Source organism: Dendrobates tinctorius, unplaced genomic scaffold (genome assembly GCF_039654945.1).
Source record: "Dendrobates tinctorius isolate UK_male_01 unplaced genomic scaffold, ASM3965494v1 ptg000051l, whole genome shotgun sequence".
In the NCBI taxonomy this organism is placed as follows: Eukaryota; Metazoa; Chordata; class Amphibia; order Anura; family Dendrobatidae; genus Dendrobates; species Dendrobates tinctorius.
This window is the reverse complement of record NW_027361719.1, coordinates 14,753,018-14,766,476: the sequence shown is the minus strand read 5'-3', so window position 1 is coordinate 14,766,476 and position 13,459 is coordinate 14,753,018. Positions and strand designations below refer to the sequence as shown.

General features: G+C 43.5%; 1 protein-coding gene across 1 annotated transcript in view; it reads left to right on the top strand.

Moving 5' to 3' along the window:
• MBD6 (methyl-CpG binding domain protein 6) overlaps positions 1-13,459 on the top strand; it is a 118,089-nt gene that overhangs the window by 64,440 nt on the left and 40,190 nt on the right. Inside the window, exons 2-4 of the mRNA XM_073576819.1 lie at positions 4,028-4,214; positions 4,520-4,656; positions 9,388-9,490. Coding sequence (XP_073432920.1) covers positions 4,544-4,656; positions 9,388-9,490 — 216 coding nt within the window. The 5' untranslated portion in view covers positions 4,028-4,214; positions 4,520-4,543. The remainder of the gene's footprint in view (positions 1-4,027; positions 4,215-4,519; positions 4,657-9,387; positions 9,491-13,459) is intronic.

The window sequence follows — 13,459 nt, the reverse complement described above, 5'->3', positions numbered from 1 at the left end:
AACCGCTAAACATTCAAGCATATTTTACATTCAAAAAGTAAAATGGCGCTCCTTGCCTTCTGAGCCCTGCCGTGCGCCCAAATAGTGGTTTATGACCACATATGAGGTATCAGTGTACTCAGGAGAAATTGCCCAACAAATTTTAGGATACATTTTATCCTGTTACCCATGTGAAAATGAAAAAACTGATGCTAAAATAAAATTTTGGTTGGAAAAATTAAAATGTCCATTTTTTCATTCCATGTTGCTTTAGTTCCTGTGAAGCACCTGAAGGGTTAATAATCTTCTTGAATATAGTTTTGAGTAGCTTGAGGGGTGCAGTTTTTAGAATGGTGACACTTTTGGGTATTTTCTGCCATATAGACCCCTCAAAGTGACTTCAAATGTGAGGTGGTCCCTAAAAAAAATGGTTTTGTAAATTTTGTTGTAAAAATGAGAAATTGCTGGTCAACTTTTAACCCTTATAACTTCCTAACGAAAAAAAATGTTGTTTCCAAAATTGTGCTGATGTAAAGTAGACATGTGGGAAATGTTATTTATTAACTATTTTGTGTCACATAACTCTCTGGTTTAACAGAATAAAAATTCAAAATTTGAAAATTGCAAAATTTTCAAAATTTTTGCCAAATTTCCATTTTTTTCACAAATAAACGCAAAAATTATTGACCTAAATATACCACTATCATGAAGCCCAATATGTCACGAAAAAACAATCTCGGAATCACTAGGATGCGTTGAAGCGTTCCTGAGTTATTACCTCATAAAGGGACATTGGTCAGAATTGCAAAAAATGGCCAGGTCATTAAGGTCAAAATAGGCTGGGTCATGAAGGGGTTAAAATTCATTGTGGTAATGTCTAGAACCAAAATTAGAAAAACGTTGTCTCTGTCCAAATATATATGGACCTAACTGTATGCATGTTCAAAATAACAGTAGTTTTGACCAGGGGTGCCCAAACGTTTACATGCCACTGTGTAATAATATATATATACAGGATTACGATGACCAGTAGCACTTTATATATTAGATAACATAGGGTCCGCCTTTCACAGTAAGGCTGAGTTCACACGTGGCGTTTTTTTCGCATTTCCGCGGCGGTTTTAACCGCGCGATTTTGCCGCGAAAACGCGAAAAATAAGCATCCCATGCATTCCTATGGGATTCTGCAATGCTGTGCTAATGCTGCAGTTTTTACCGCGGCGGAATCGCTTCGCGGTAAAAACCGCAGCATGCTCATTAATTTGCGGAATCGCTGCGATCCCGCACCCATAGGAATGCATTGTTCCGCTTACTTCCCGCATGTGGCTGTGCACACCATGCGTAAAGTAAGCAGAACATTTGCGGATGGTACCCACGGTCCGGAGGAGAGGAGACTGTCCTCCGGGCTTTGGGTACCATATCCCTGTAAAAAATAGAATTTAAAATAAAAAATATTGTTATTCTCACCCTCCGACGTCCCGCGCAGCCTTCCCGCCTCTCTCCACGCTCCCGTTCCCAGTAGTCCTTTGCGAAAATGCTCGCGATGACGTCCATTCTCGCGGGATCGCGAAGTCTCGCGGTCATTCGCGAGACGTCATCGCGAATCACCGCGAGACGTCGCGATCCCGCGAGAACTGACGTCATCGCGGGCATTTTCGCAAAGGATTACTGGGAACGGATGCGCGGGACGTCGGAGGGTGAGAATAACACCGTTTTTGTTTTTTTTTTTTACATTCTATATTTTACTACTGATGCCGCATAGGCGGCCTCAGTAGTAAAAAGTTGGTCACACTCGTCAAACACTGTGTTTGACGAGTGTGACCAACCTGTCAATCAGTTCTCCAAGCGATGCTACAGATCGCTTGGAAAACGCTAGCATTTTGCAAGCTAATTACGCTTGCAAAATGCTAGTTTTTCCGCGGGAAAATCGCGGGAATTTAAAATGCGATTTTCCCGCGGACTGGAATTCCGGAATTCTCGCGGTAATTTCCGCAAGAGTTCCGGTACGTGTGCACTTAGCCTAAGTGATGTCACAGCTCACGTCCTTCTCCTCTTCTCTTCATAATGACTGTTACCTAGATTAGAGCATGCTCAGATAGTGCTTCCATACAAACTGAGTTATTCTGTTGCTGTCAATGGCCATGTGGCTACTGAAACTGAGGATAAGTGTGAGTTTACTGTTGGGCCCAGCGGCTTGGATATAAGTTGGCTGTAGCTAGTATGACAGTGCAGCCTGGTCAAATGCACGGCCCTAATGGTGCTGAGCTGCAGTACAGACAAACCCACTCTTACTCTACTTTAGCGTAGGCTTGGATCACTGTTTGGGTTTTTTTTTTTTTTTTGACAAATGAAGTCCAAGATAAGGAGAGGGAAGCATTATACCAAATTACTAAGTTAAAGCTAACCTACCCGCAGTTCTGGACGATATAGGATATGGCCACTGCCTTTCAGGGCTTATCTACAGCATTGTATAATGCTCTAGATAAGCCCCCGATCCGACCTGCAAGAAAAGAAAAATAACTTTTATTATACTCACCCAGGGGTGAGGTCCGGTCCGATGGGTGTCGCGGGTCCGGGTCTGGCACCTCCCATCTTCATATGATCGCTGCCTTCCTGCTTGCTTCATGGCTCGCTGGCATCGCTCTTCTGCGCAGGCGTACTGATCTGCCCTGTTGAGGGCAGAGGAAAGTACTGCAGTGTGCAGGCGCTGGGAAAGGTTAGAGAGGCCCAGTGCCTGCGCACTGCAGTACTTTGGTCTGCCCTCAACAGGGCAGATCAGTACGCCTGCGCAGAAGAGCAATGCCGGGGAGCGTTGAAGCAAGCAGGAGGGTGTCGTCGCAAGGAGATGGGAAGCGCCGACCCGGACCTGCAACGCCCATCGGACCGGACCGCTCCCCCCGGTGAGTATAATAAAACTTAGTTTTCTTATCTTTCAGGTCGGATCAGGGGCTTATCTACAGCAGTATAGAATGCTGTAGATAAGTCTGAAAGGCAGTGGCCACAGAAGACAAGTATTGGGCACCGACCCACCGTGCCACCTGCTGGGAATTCCATGATGAACTTATTTGTTGTAATTAATACTTTCCAAGTCTTCTGTCCCCAACTTTCTTTTCCCGCAGTAAAGGATGGGGTACAATAAATTCCTGTACATCCCCTACTGCCGCCATAATAGGAATGTGTTAACGAGCAGTCGGGATGTGCAGCAAGTTATAGTGTCCCAGCGAAATTGTAACAAGGCCTTTGTGGTCCCGCTGTTATTCATGATTTGTGCCATAATCTGCCAGTGTATGAGGTAAAGGTAGTAAATTCCTCTGGGTGGAGAAGGGTTAATTTCGGCTGCCCCCTCCTTCCCGACTCCTCCTCCAGATGCCTTTTCTGTCTTGTGGGAATGACTGCTATTCTTCCTGAGGGTAATAAATATCAATTTACTGGCTGGCAGGCTCTTTGTCCTGGTTATTTCATCTGGTTGGAGGATGATGTGGGTCTCCCCCATCCACTCCCAGGCCTGTCTGTGCAGTCACACCACACACTGACATAAGCACCTTACTGCCTTATCACAGCCCCGGGCTCCCTGCTTGGGTCCACGATCCAGGCTGCTAGCCGGATATTTCTGCAGGGGGGTTTGGTGGAGGGCTGTCAGTAATCAGCTGGGTGAGGGCAGGGGGAGGTTATCGCACCCAGCGCTGCCTGCGTATGGCTGCTCCCAGGACCATGTGATGGGTATGATATTGAGGCTGCCGCCTGCAGAGCCATTTATAATGCTAATCTAGTCATAGGTATGAGAGGCCTGGGAATAACCGAATGCAGCGTTACAGGGTAAGTATTGGGGTAGCAGTCTGCTGAACCGCAGTAATGCAGAGCCGCTGATATCATGCGGGATGATGGAGCGCTGTACCTGCGGCCACAGATACAAAGTGTACAGTGAACTTCAGTGTCACACTGGGACCGTGGCTTCCGACTGCCCAATACATGCAGATTGGAACATTTTCTCATGTTCTGTTGTTTATTTATTTTAAAAAATTGTTTTCTTTTTTTCTTGCTCTTGCAGAAAAGATGGATCCCTAGCAATTTGAGGGCAGTCATCTGGCGGTGCCATAGGAACACTAAGGGAGCAGGCGAAGAGCACCCAACTCTGCCTCTTCCCACCACGGGAACCTGACACACAGTAACTGTGCCATGCTGGGCCGTGAGGATCGCATGCAAACCTAACGCCCATACTGTGCCGCAATGAGCAGGTAAAGGTGTTTCCCAAGTGCATGCCCCATGCTGCAAGTGACACTTCCATGTACTGACGTGGGAACCTGTATGGGTGACTGGGGAGAGGCCGTCAGGACTAATCCCTGCTTTGTTTAAAGTGCACAACTAATAGGTATTTGTGTCTACAAATGATGGAACATTTCCATAAGGAGCTTTTAAATGTCATATGTCTGTTCACATTATATTGCCTGCCTGCTAACAATTGACAATGTATTCCTTTATATTTGACCAGTCATAATAGTAATAATCTGGAGTTGGTTGGCGACAACTTTGTGTATGGCAGGTACAAGAGAGAAGAGAGAACAAAATGAATGGCGGCAGTGAAAGTGGAGGAGGAGATAACTATGGAGGGGTCCCGATGGTCCAGGTGCCCATTGGATGGCAGAGGAGAGTGGAGCCAGGCACTGTGGTGTATGTTAGGTAAGTGCCTCTCCACAGCTGGACCTGCCGCAAAGTGTTTGCTGCAGTTTGAAATAAATGGTTAATAAATTATTACAGCTTTTTATCGTATACGTGGGGAAAAGCTCAGAGGCTGTGACGGGTGCCTAAAGGCAGCATCAGTCACCCATAGGCTACCACGATTAAAGGGAATCTGTCACCAGGTTTTAGCCACCTAATCTGAGAGCAGAATGTTGTAGAGCAAGAGACCCTGATTCCAGTGTTGTGTCACTTACTGGGCTGTTTGTTGTAGTTTTGATAAAATAATTGTTTTATCAGCAGTAAATCATCATTAGAGGACTAGTAAACCTGCTGCCAGGTAGTCATTCATATTTATGAGCTCTGCATAACCCTGCCCCCTCCACTGATTGACAGCTTTCTGTGTACACTGTGCATAGGCTGACAATCAGTGGTGTGGGCAGGGTTATACAGGGCTCCGCATTCAGAGAACTGATAGATCTACAGCAGATAAAACAAGGATTTTATGAAAATGACGTCAAGCAGCTTAAGTGGCACATTGCTGGAATCAGGATTTCAGTTCCCACATTTCGCTGCTCTCGGGTTAGCAAAAAGTTAGCAAAAACATAGAAACATAGTTAGCAAGGACAAAAAAACGACATCCATCCAGTTCAGCCTATATTCCTTCAGAATAAATCCCCAGATCTAGGTCCTTCTAAAGAACCTAATATCTGTAAGATACAATATTGTTACGCTCCAGGAAGACAGTCAGGCCTCTCTTGAACCACTTGACTGAGTTCGCCATCACCACCTCCTCAGGCAAGGAGTTCTAGATTCTCACTGCCCTAACAGTAAAGAATCCTCTTCTGTGTAGGTGGAAAAACCTCTGCTCCAGACGCAGAGAATGCCTCCTTGTGACCGTCACCTTCCTTGGTATAAACAGATCCTTGGATAGATATTTGTATTGTCCCCTTATATACTTATACATGGTTATTAGATCGCCCCTCAGTCGTCTTTTTTCCTGACTAAATAATCCTAATTTTGCTAATCTCTCTGGGTATTACAGTTCCCCCATCCCCTTTATTAATTTTGTTGCCCTTCTTTGTACTCGCTCTAGTTCCATTATTATCCTTCCTGAGCACCAGTGCCCAAAACTGTACACAGTACTCCATGTGCGGTCTAACCAGGGATTTGTACAGAGGCAGTATAATGCTCTCATCATGTGTATCCAGACCTCTTTTAATGCACCCCATGATCCTGTTTGCCTGGCAGCTGCTGCCTGGCACTGGCTGCTCCAGGTAAGTTTATTATTGACTAGGATCCCCAAGTCCTTCTCCATGTCAGATTTACCCAGAGGTTTCCTGTTCAGTGTGTAATGGTGTATTGATTCCGTCTTCCCATGTGTATAACCTTACATTTATCATTGTTAAACCGCGTCTGCCACCTTTCGGCCCAAGTTTCCAACTTATTCACAGCCATCTGTAGCAGAATACTATCTTCTCTTGTAGTGACTGCATTACATAGTTTTGTATCATCTGCAAATGTCAATATTTTAGGCTGCATTCACACGTCGCGTTTGTTTCGCGTTTTCGCGGCGGTTTTAAACGCTCGATTTTGCCGCGAAACATAAGCACCCCATGCAATCCTATGGGATTCCGCAATGTTGTGCTAATGCTGCAGTTTTTTCCACGGCGGAATCGCTTCGCGGTAAAAAACGCAGCATGCTCATTAATTTAGCGGAATTGCAGTGATTCCGCCCACATAGAAATGCATTGTTCTGCTTACTTTCCGCATGTGGCTGTGCCCACCATGCGAAAAGTAAGCAAACATTTGCGGATGGTACCCACGGTCTGGAGGAGAGGAGACTATCCTCCGGGCTTTGGGTACCATATCCCTGTAAAAAATAGAATTAAAATAAAAAATATTGTTATTCTCACCTTCCGGCATCCCGCGCAGCCTTCCCGCCTCTCTCCACGCTCCCGGCATCTTCCGGTCCCAGTAATCCTTTGCGAGAATGACCGCGATGACGTCGCGGTCTCGCGGGAGCGCGATGTCTCAGGGTCATTCACGCAAAGGATTACTGGGACCGGAAGATGCCGGGAGCGTGGAGAGAGGCGGGAAGGGTGCGCGGGACGCCGGAAGGTGAGAATAACAATATTTTAATTTTTTTTTATTATTTTTTACAACCTATCTTTTACTACTGATGCTGCATAGGCAGCATCAGTAGTAAAAAGTTGGTCACACTTGTCAAACGCTGTGTTTGACGAGTGTGACCAACCTGTCAATCAGTTCTCCAAGCGATGCTCCAGATCGCTTGGAAAACGCTAGCATTCTGCAAGCCAATTACGCTTGCAAATTGCTAGTTTTTCCGTGGGAAAATCGCGGGAATTTAAAATGCGATTTTCCCGCGGAATGGAATTCCGGAATTCTCGCAGTAACTTCTGCGGGAATTCCGCTACATGTGAACTTAGCCTTACTGTGTAAACCTTCTACCAGATCGTTATTAATTATGTTGAAGAGAATAGGTCCCAACACTGACCCCTGCGGTACCCCACTGGTCACAGCAACCCAGTTAGAGAATATACCATTTATAACTACTAGAGTTGAGTGAAACAGGTCGGCCAGATTCATAAGTCGCCGACATGGCAAAGTCGGGTTTCGCCGACAGAAACCCGACCACAGTGTGAGGTCGGCCATGCAGTCGGCAAAACGAGCGCCAAAGTCTGATTTCCCAGAATGCTTGCACGTGACTTTTTTCATCCACTGAGCAAGGACATACACTGTGGGCAACGAGATGACATGTGCAGTGAAGAGAGAGAGACAGAGATTTCGGGCACTTTACAGGGAATCTATCACCCTTTTTTTGCCCTATTGGCTGCCGGCATAGACATCGGGCGCTTAACTACAGCATTCTGTAATGCTGTAGATAAGCCCCGTAACCTGAAAGATAAAAAAAAAAAAAAAAGACTTATATTATACTCACCGAGGTGGGCGGTCCGGTGGGTGTTGCTGTCCGGTCCGACGCCTCCCTTCTTCATGGGATGACGTCCTCTTCTCCCGTCCTGAAATCGCTCCGGCGCAGATGCATTGCTCTGCCCTGTTGAGGGCAGAGCAGAATTCTATAGTGCGCAGGCGCCAGACCTCTCCTGACACCTGCGCACTGCAGGACTCTGCTCTGCCCTCAAGAGGGCAGAGCAGTGCGCTTGCGCCGGAGCCATTACAGGATGGGAGAAGAGGACGTCATCGTGTGAAGAAGGGAGGCGCCGGACCGGACTGCAACACCCACCGGACCGCCCACCTCCATGAGTATAATATAACGTGTTTTTCTTCTCTTTCAGGTTACATCGGAGGCTTATCTACAGCATTACAGAATGCTGTAGATAAGCCCCCGATGTCTATTCCGGCAGCTGAAAGGCCAAAAAAAGGGTTACAGATTCCCTTTAAAAAAAAGTGGTCCGACATGTAGGTGTGTTTACTGTCCTCCACTCTCTGCCGACTTTGCTTCCCCATTGACTTGCATTGGGTTTCGTGTTTCAGTCGGACCTTCGACTTTTCCCGTTAGTCGGACGATTTCGTTCGACTCGACTTTTGAGAAAGTCGGGTTTCATGAAACCCGACTCGACCCTAAAAAAGGCAAAGTCGCTCATCTCTAATAACCACCCTCTGCTTTCTATCACTAAGCCAATTACTTACCCATTTACAGACATTTTCCCCCAGACCCAGCATTCTCATTTTGTGTACCAACCTCTTGTGTGGCACGGTATCAAACGCTTTGGAAAAATCAAGATATACCACATCCAATGACTCACCTTGGTCCAGTCTATAGCTTACCTCTTCATAAAAACTGATTAGATTGGTTTGACAGGAGCGATTCCTCATAAACCCATGCTGATATGGTGGTGACAGATTCCTAGAGGGGACCACAGAGTACACATATTTTTTACTGGACTCTGTGGAGTCACGTGCTACAATATTCCATATCATCCCTTTTAGGGTATGCTGGCACTTTCTGACTAGACTGCTTCTAAAAGGACCCGGTTTTGTTCCCCATTTGTCTAATGCAGCCCCCTATGGGGCTCGTTCTACATCAGCAGAGATTTCCTGGGAAATGCACTAAACATAAATGATATTGAATATATGATGTGAATAGGACCTTGTGCTTTATAGCTCAGGGGTCCATTATCTACGTATAAAATACACCTACTTCAGTTTTATTTGTTCATATTTCGCTTTTTAATTTGGTGCGGTTGCACCCCCTTAGGGTTGCAGTTTGTGTCTTTTTTTTTGCACAGATTTGATATAAAACCTGAAGTATTTCCTAGTACCAGCAAACTGAAGACGATTCCTGAAGTCTTATGCACACTTGGTTTATTTTTCCCTTGCAGATTTGCAGCAGATTTAAATCTGCAGTATGGCAATTGTTTCATTGATTTTGCTGCAGATTTCACCCATACTAATAAATGGGGAAAATGCATGCAAAAAACTTATTAAAAAAAGCTTTTATTTTATGCTGTATTTTTCCTGTCAACTCTTCAGTGTTTGCATCAGATTTTTCTGCTACAGATACTGAACGTGTGCACATAACCTCATTCTAACACTGCCCGTGATTCACAGCAGCTTTAGTTGGTATGACGATATTAAAGGCAGAATTCTGAGGTTATTAAATGACTGTACAAAAACTAAAATCTTTATTAAAAAGAAAACTCACGTTACACCTGTCGGTAATTCCGGTGCTTTGTATCTATTGTATTGCAGTCCAAGTGGCACAATTCTTACCTCTATGGATCAGTTGCGGTCTTACCTAGTAACTGATGGAACTTGTAAGTGTGGGCTGGAGTGTCCCCTGAACGTCTATAAGGTGAGTGATTTTACACGTCAGATATGTTCTCCACCGTCCGAATTTACATGCAGGATTATTTTGTCCCATCAAAGTGAAGAACACGACAGACGGTGGGATTCAAGAAGCCTCGGTGATTTCTGCCACTCGTTGGCAGACCATTTTGTCTTGTATAATGAATGGGGGATTCACTGCTTTGTGTAAAGCAATTGCTTAAAAAGCATAGAAAGGCAATAACATTAAACTTTGATAGCATGAGAACTATTTGTTTTCATTCCCATCCTTAAAAAAATTAATAATATCGTCAGGCGCAATATAGATTCTCCTCAGTTCATGCGCAATGTGCCTGACAAGCACAGGTCAGAAAACCACCTATAGTAGCTACATATTTCAATTTCAGGACTATAGAAGTAGTCAGTGACCTTCATAGGAATGTATTAAAAGAGATTACACCAAATCAGATGCAAAAAAAAACATTTATTAACCATAAACTTATTAAAACTAAAAGTACCACTTTTCGGTAGTACCGCCAAATAGGCTCCAGTTATCTTTACTTAACTATTGCTTAAATATAAAATTATGGAAAAAAACTTAAAGGATATTGCACTTAGATGTTACTTAATTATTTTCTACTCATCTTCAGTGGTTTCAATTGCAGCAGAAGCAGCGCAGGTACACTTAGAAAAGCAAGGCTGGCAGACGAAAGTTGCATGGGAAAGGCAGATTGATTCTTTACATATTTTGCAGTCATATTTAGAAAGCCTTCTGAAACCAGATACAAATGAGCAGGTAGTACAACTGCGTCTTTTAGAAGGTGGTAGAGTCGGTGTTTGTTCTGGAACGTCCTTGGGACGATATCTCTTCAACCGGTGTTGCAGGGCAAGGGGCATTCCAACCGTCTTTGTACTTCTTAGGCTTAGCTCTCCACTCACCAGTTCATTAGCCAATTGTTTTAGGTACATTCTTCTGCGCATTTGTTTAAGTTCATTACCGAGGTAAAGTACTTGTGAGTTGATGCCACCCACATTCAGCATTGTAAAGAAGATTACCATCGGCCAGCGTTTGGTATTTCGACTTACATTGAAATTGCCACACATTTGGTCAGCAGTGTCAACGCCGCTTTTGGTCAAATTATAAAACGTTATGATTTCTGGTTTCCTTAGCTCCCCAGACTCTGGATCAATGGTGTAATCATTATGTAATGAAGAGACCAAAATCACATTTTTCCTCTCGCGTGGGATGTAAGAAACTAAAATCTTTCCATTACTGAACCCAAACATAGTGCTATACTGTTGTTTGCCTTTTGTATATAGAAAATCTGGCGGCAACTGCCTTTTGTTTTTTCTAACAGTTCCCACATATGACAGCTTTTTCGTTTTTAAAAAATCAATCAGATCAAAGTCAGTAAACCAGTTGTCAGTAATATTTCGACCAGATCCAAACATTGGCTCAGCAATTCTCTTTACCACATCACTAGGCTTGTTGCTCACATTGAAAGGACCTGGTGGCTGTCTTCCACAATAAACTTCCATGTTCATAGTGTACATCATCCTTGCATCAACCATGGCAAAAATTTTAATTCCATATTTGTTTGGCTTTGATGGTATATATTGCCGAAAACCACATCTTCCACGGAAACCTGGAAGCATCTCATCAATAGTGAGGTTTTGCCCCGGGCAATAGCTTTTTTGACAATTCATAATAAATTGTTGAAATATGTCCCGAATTGGTGCAAGCCGGTCATAACCTTTTCGTTCTGTCCGGGTACTTCGATCATCGAAACGGAGGCAACGGATCAGGACTTTGAATCGTTTCAGATTCATCACAAGGCTGAATTTTTCGATGCCATCACCGTCTGTCCCCCACAGCTCCTCCAAACTTTGCCTATTTGCTCTGAAAGCACCAGCTAGGTATAACAAGCCAATAAATGCCTTGAGTTCAATCACATCAGTGTTTTTGATTTCCCTCTCTCTGGAGAATTGCTCTTTGATTGTGTCAATATACTGGTTAGTGAACCGAACAATAGTATCCAACATGCTATCTGTAATTAGATTACTCCAACATTCCACTGCAGTTTTAGCTTTTCTAGCACTTCCAATAACTCCAGGAAGGTGTGTAATAATATTGTGGGATTCTCTGCGCTGTTTGTTCTTGGGTGCCTTTTTGTTCCACTTTGTATTTTTATCTTTGCCCAAATAATAAGCTAGATCTGTGTCTGTTTCCTCTGTATCAGTGTCATCACCATCCTGCTCTGTTCCAGAATCAGTGTTACATTCTGCTACCTCATCTTCAGATGAAATGTCACTAGATTCCTCTAAATCCTCAGTTACTGCTGGTTCTTCCTCATCATCTTCTAACAAAAAAATCTTCATTTCTTCTAAATGAAGGGGTTTAGATGAATCATACTGTTTTCTGGCCATTGCAGCAGAAAATCTGAAGCAAGAGAGAAAGAGTATGTGTTAGGGCGCAATGTGCCTTAGAAGCCACCCTCCTTTTGTCTAAGAAAACAGTACTTATGTACACTAACTTAGCATTAATCCTTCATAAAACAAGCTAAATACACAATCGTGATGAATAAAAAAAGAAAATACTAACCTTTCAATTTGTGTTGAAATCAGGCGCAATGTGCCTGAGAAGCCAAAGTGTTGATATCTGCTCACTAGAAGGTCTGCTGAGTCACTGTGATATCAGGTTTCACAGAGCCTGTAGAGTCAGGAGATAACTAGGAGGGGTGGGGTTTTCTGATAAGTGGGCAAGGAGAGAGAAGTGAAACTAATTACTGTGTGCCTGTCAGATCTATTGCGCCTGACGGAGGGTTTCCCGCTCAAGGACTGCTCAAACCAATGTCAAGGAAATGATATTCTGATGTGAGCTTTATCTGTAAACCCAGCCCAGATGGACTTTATTTTTTTACTCATTTTATTGAAACGGAAAAAGAACATACAAAATGAACAATGTTCCAACAGAACTTCAACCATCTAAGGTGGCAGCTTACAGCATATAAAGTAGAAATGATGAATGTGTAATACCTAATGACAGAGATGTTTAACACTGGATCAGACAATAGAAGTTTGACCCAAGTTTCATAGTAATAAGCGTTGGCATGTTACAAGTGTATTAATAAGATCAAAGATAAGATAGTCAAATGGACCAGGCAAAAAAGAATAAAAGGAACGTTGCGGGTTTAGCTGGAATGATTATCCCGTCAAGTCTCGAATGGAACTAGCCATTTCACGAGGAGATGAGTGCACGGCAGCATGAGAGCTACACCACTGACCCCCAAACATGCTGAAACTTCCCAGGACGTTTCCTTTGGATATAAACCAATTTTTAGTAAGAAGTAACAATATCTACAAGTCTTATCCATAGTGACGCCTAAGTGACCGTCTATCCATCCATTATTTTGACTCTCTAACGAAAATTCAGGAATAGTGGGACCATTGTTCGTCATTAAGTATCCAAAATAAACAGACTAGTAGGAATAATAATAATAATGGGAATTGAACATCTTATTATTGTAGATAAAAAGAAAAAAAAACCCACAACCTCATTCCAAAACCCAGAATTAACAGGGCAAGTCCAAACCATATGCCATAATATGGGGGGGACATATAACATTTAGACACTTTGATATTGATATCCTGAGCATTTTATGTAGCCTTACAGGCTTGACGTAACTTTTATGAATAACATATAATTGTGTAAGTCTATTATTTATTGCAGGGGATACAGACAAATGAGATTCCATCAGATCTTCGATCTGCTCCTGTGTAAGAGACAGGATCAGCCGTTTCCATTTGTCTAGTATTACAAGAAGAGTATTAGACGATAAGAGTATCCCAAACTATGACTCCCCTCGGACCCTGAGATAGGTGGATATTCATGACCAGGGAATGGGAATAGCGCATTAAGGGCATGTCATACTTGTAGGTGTTTATACGAGTGGGTTGTGGCTATTTGAAATTTCGTTTCAACTTGGTCAAGAGAGAA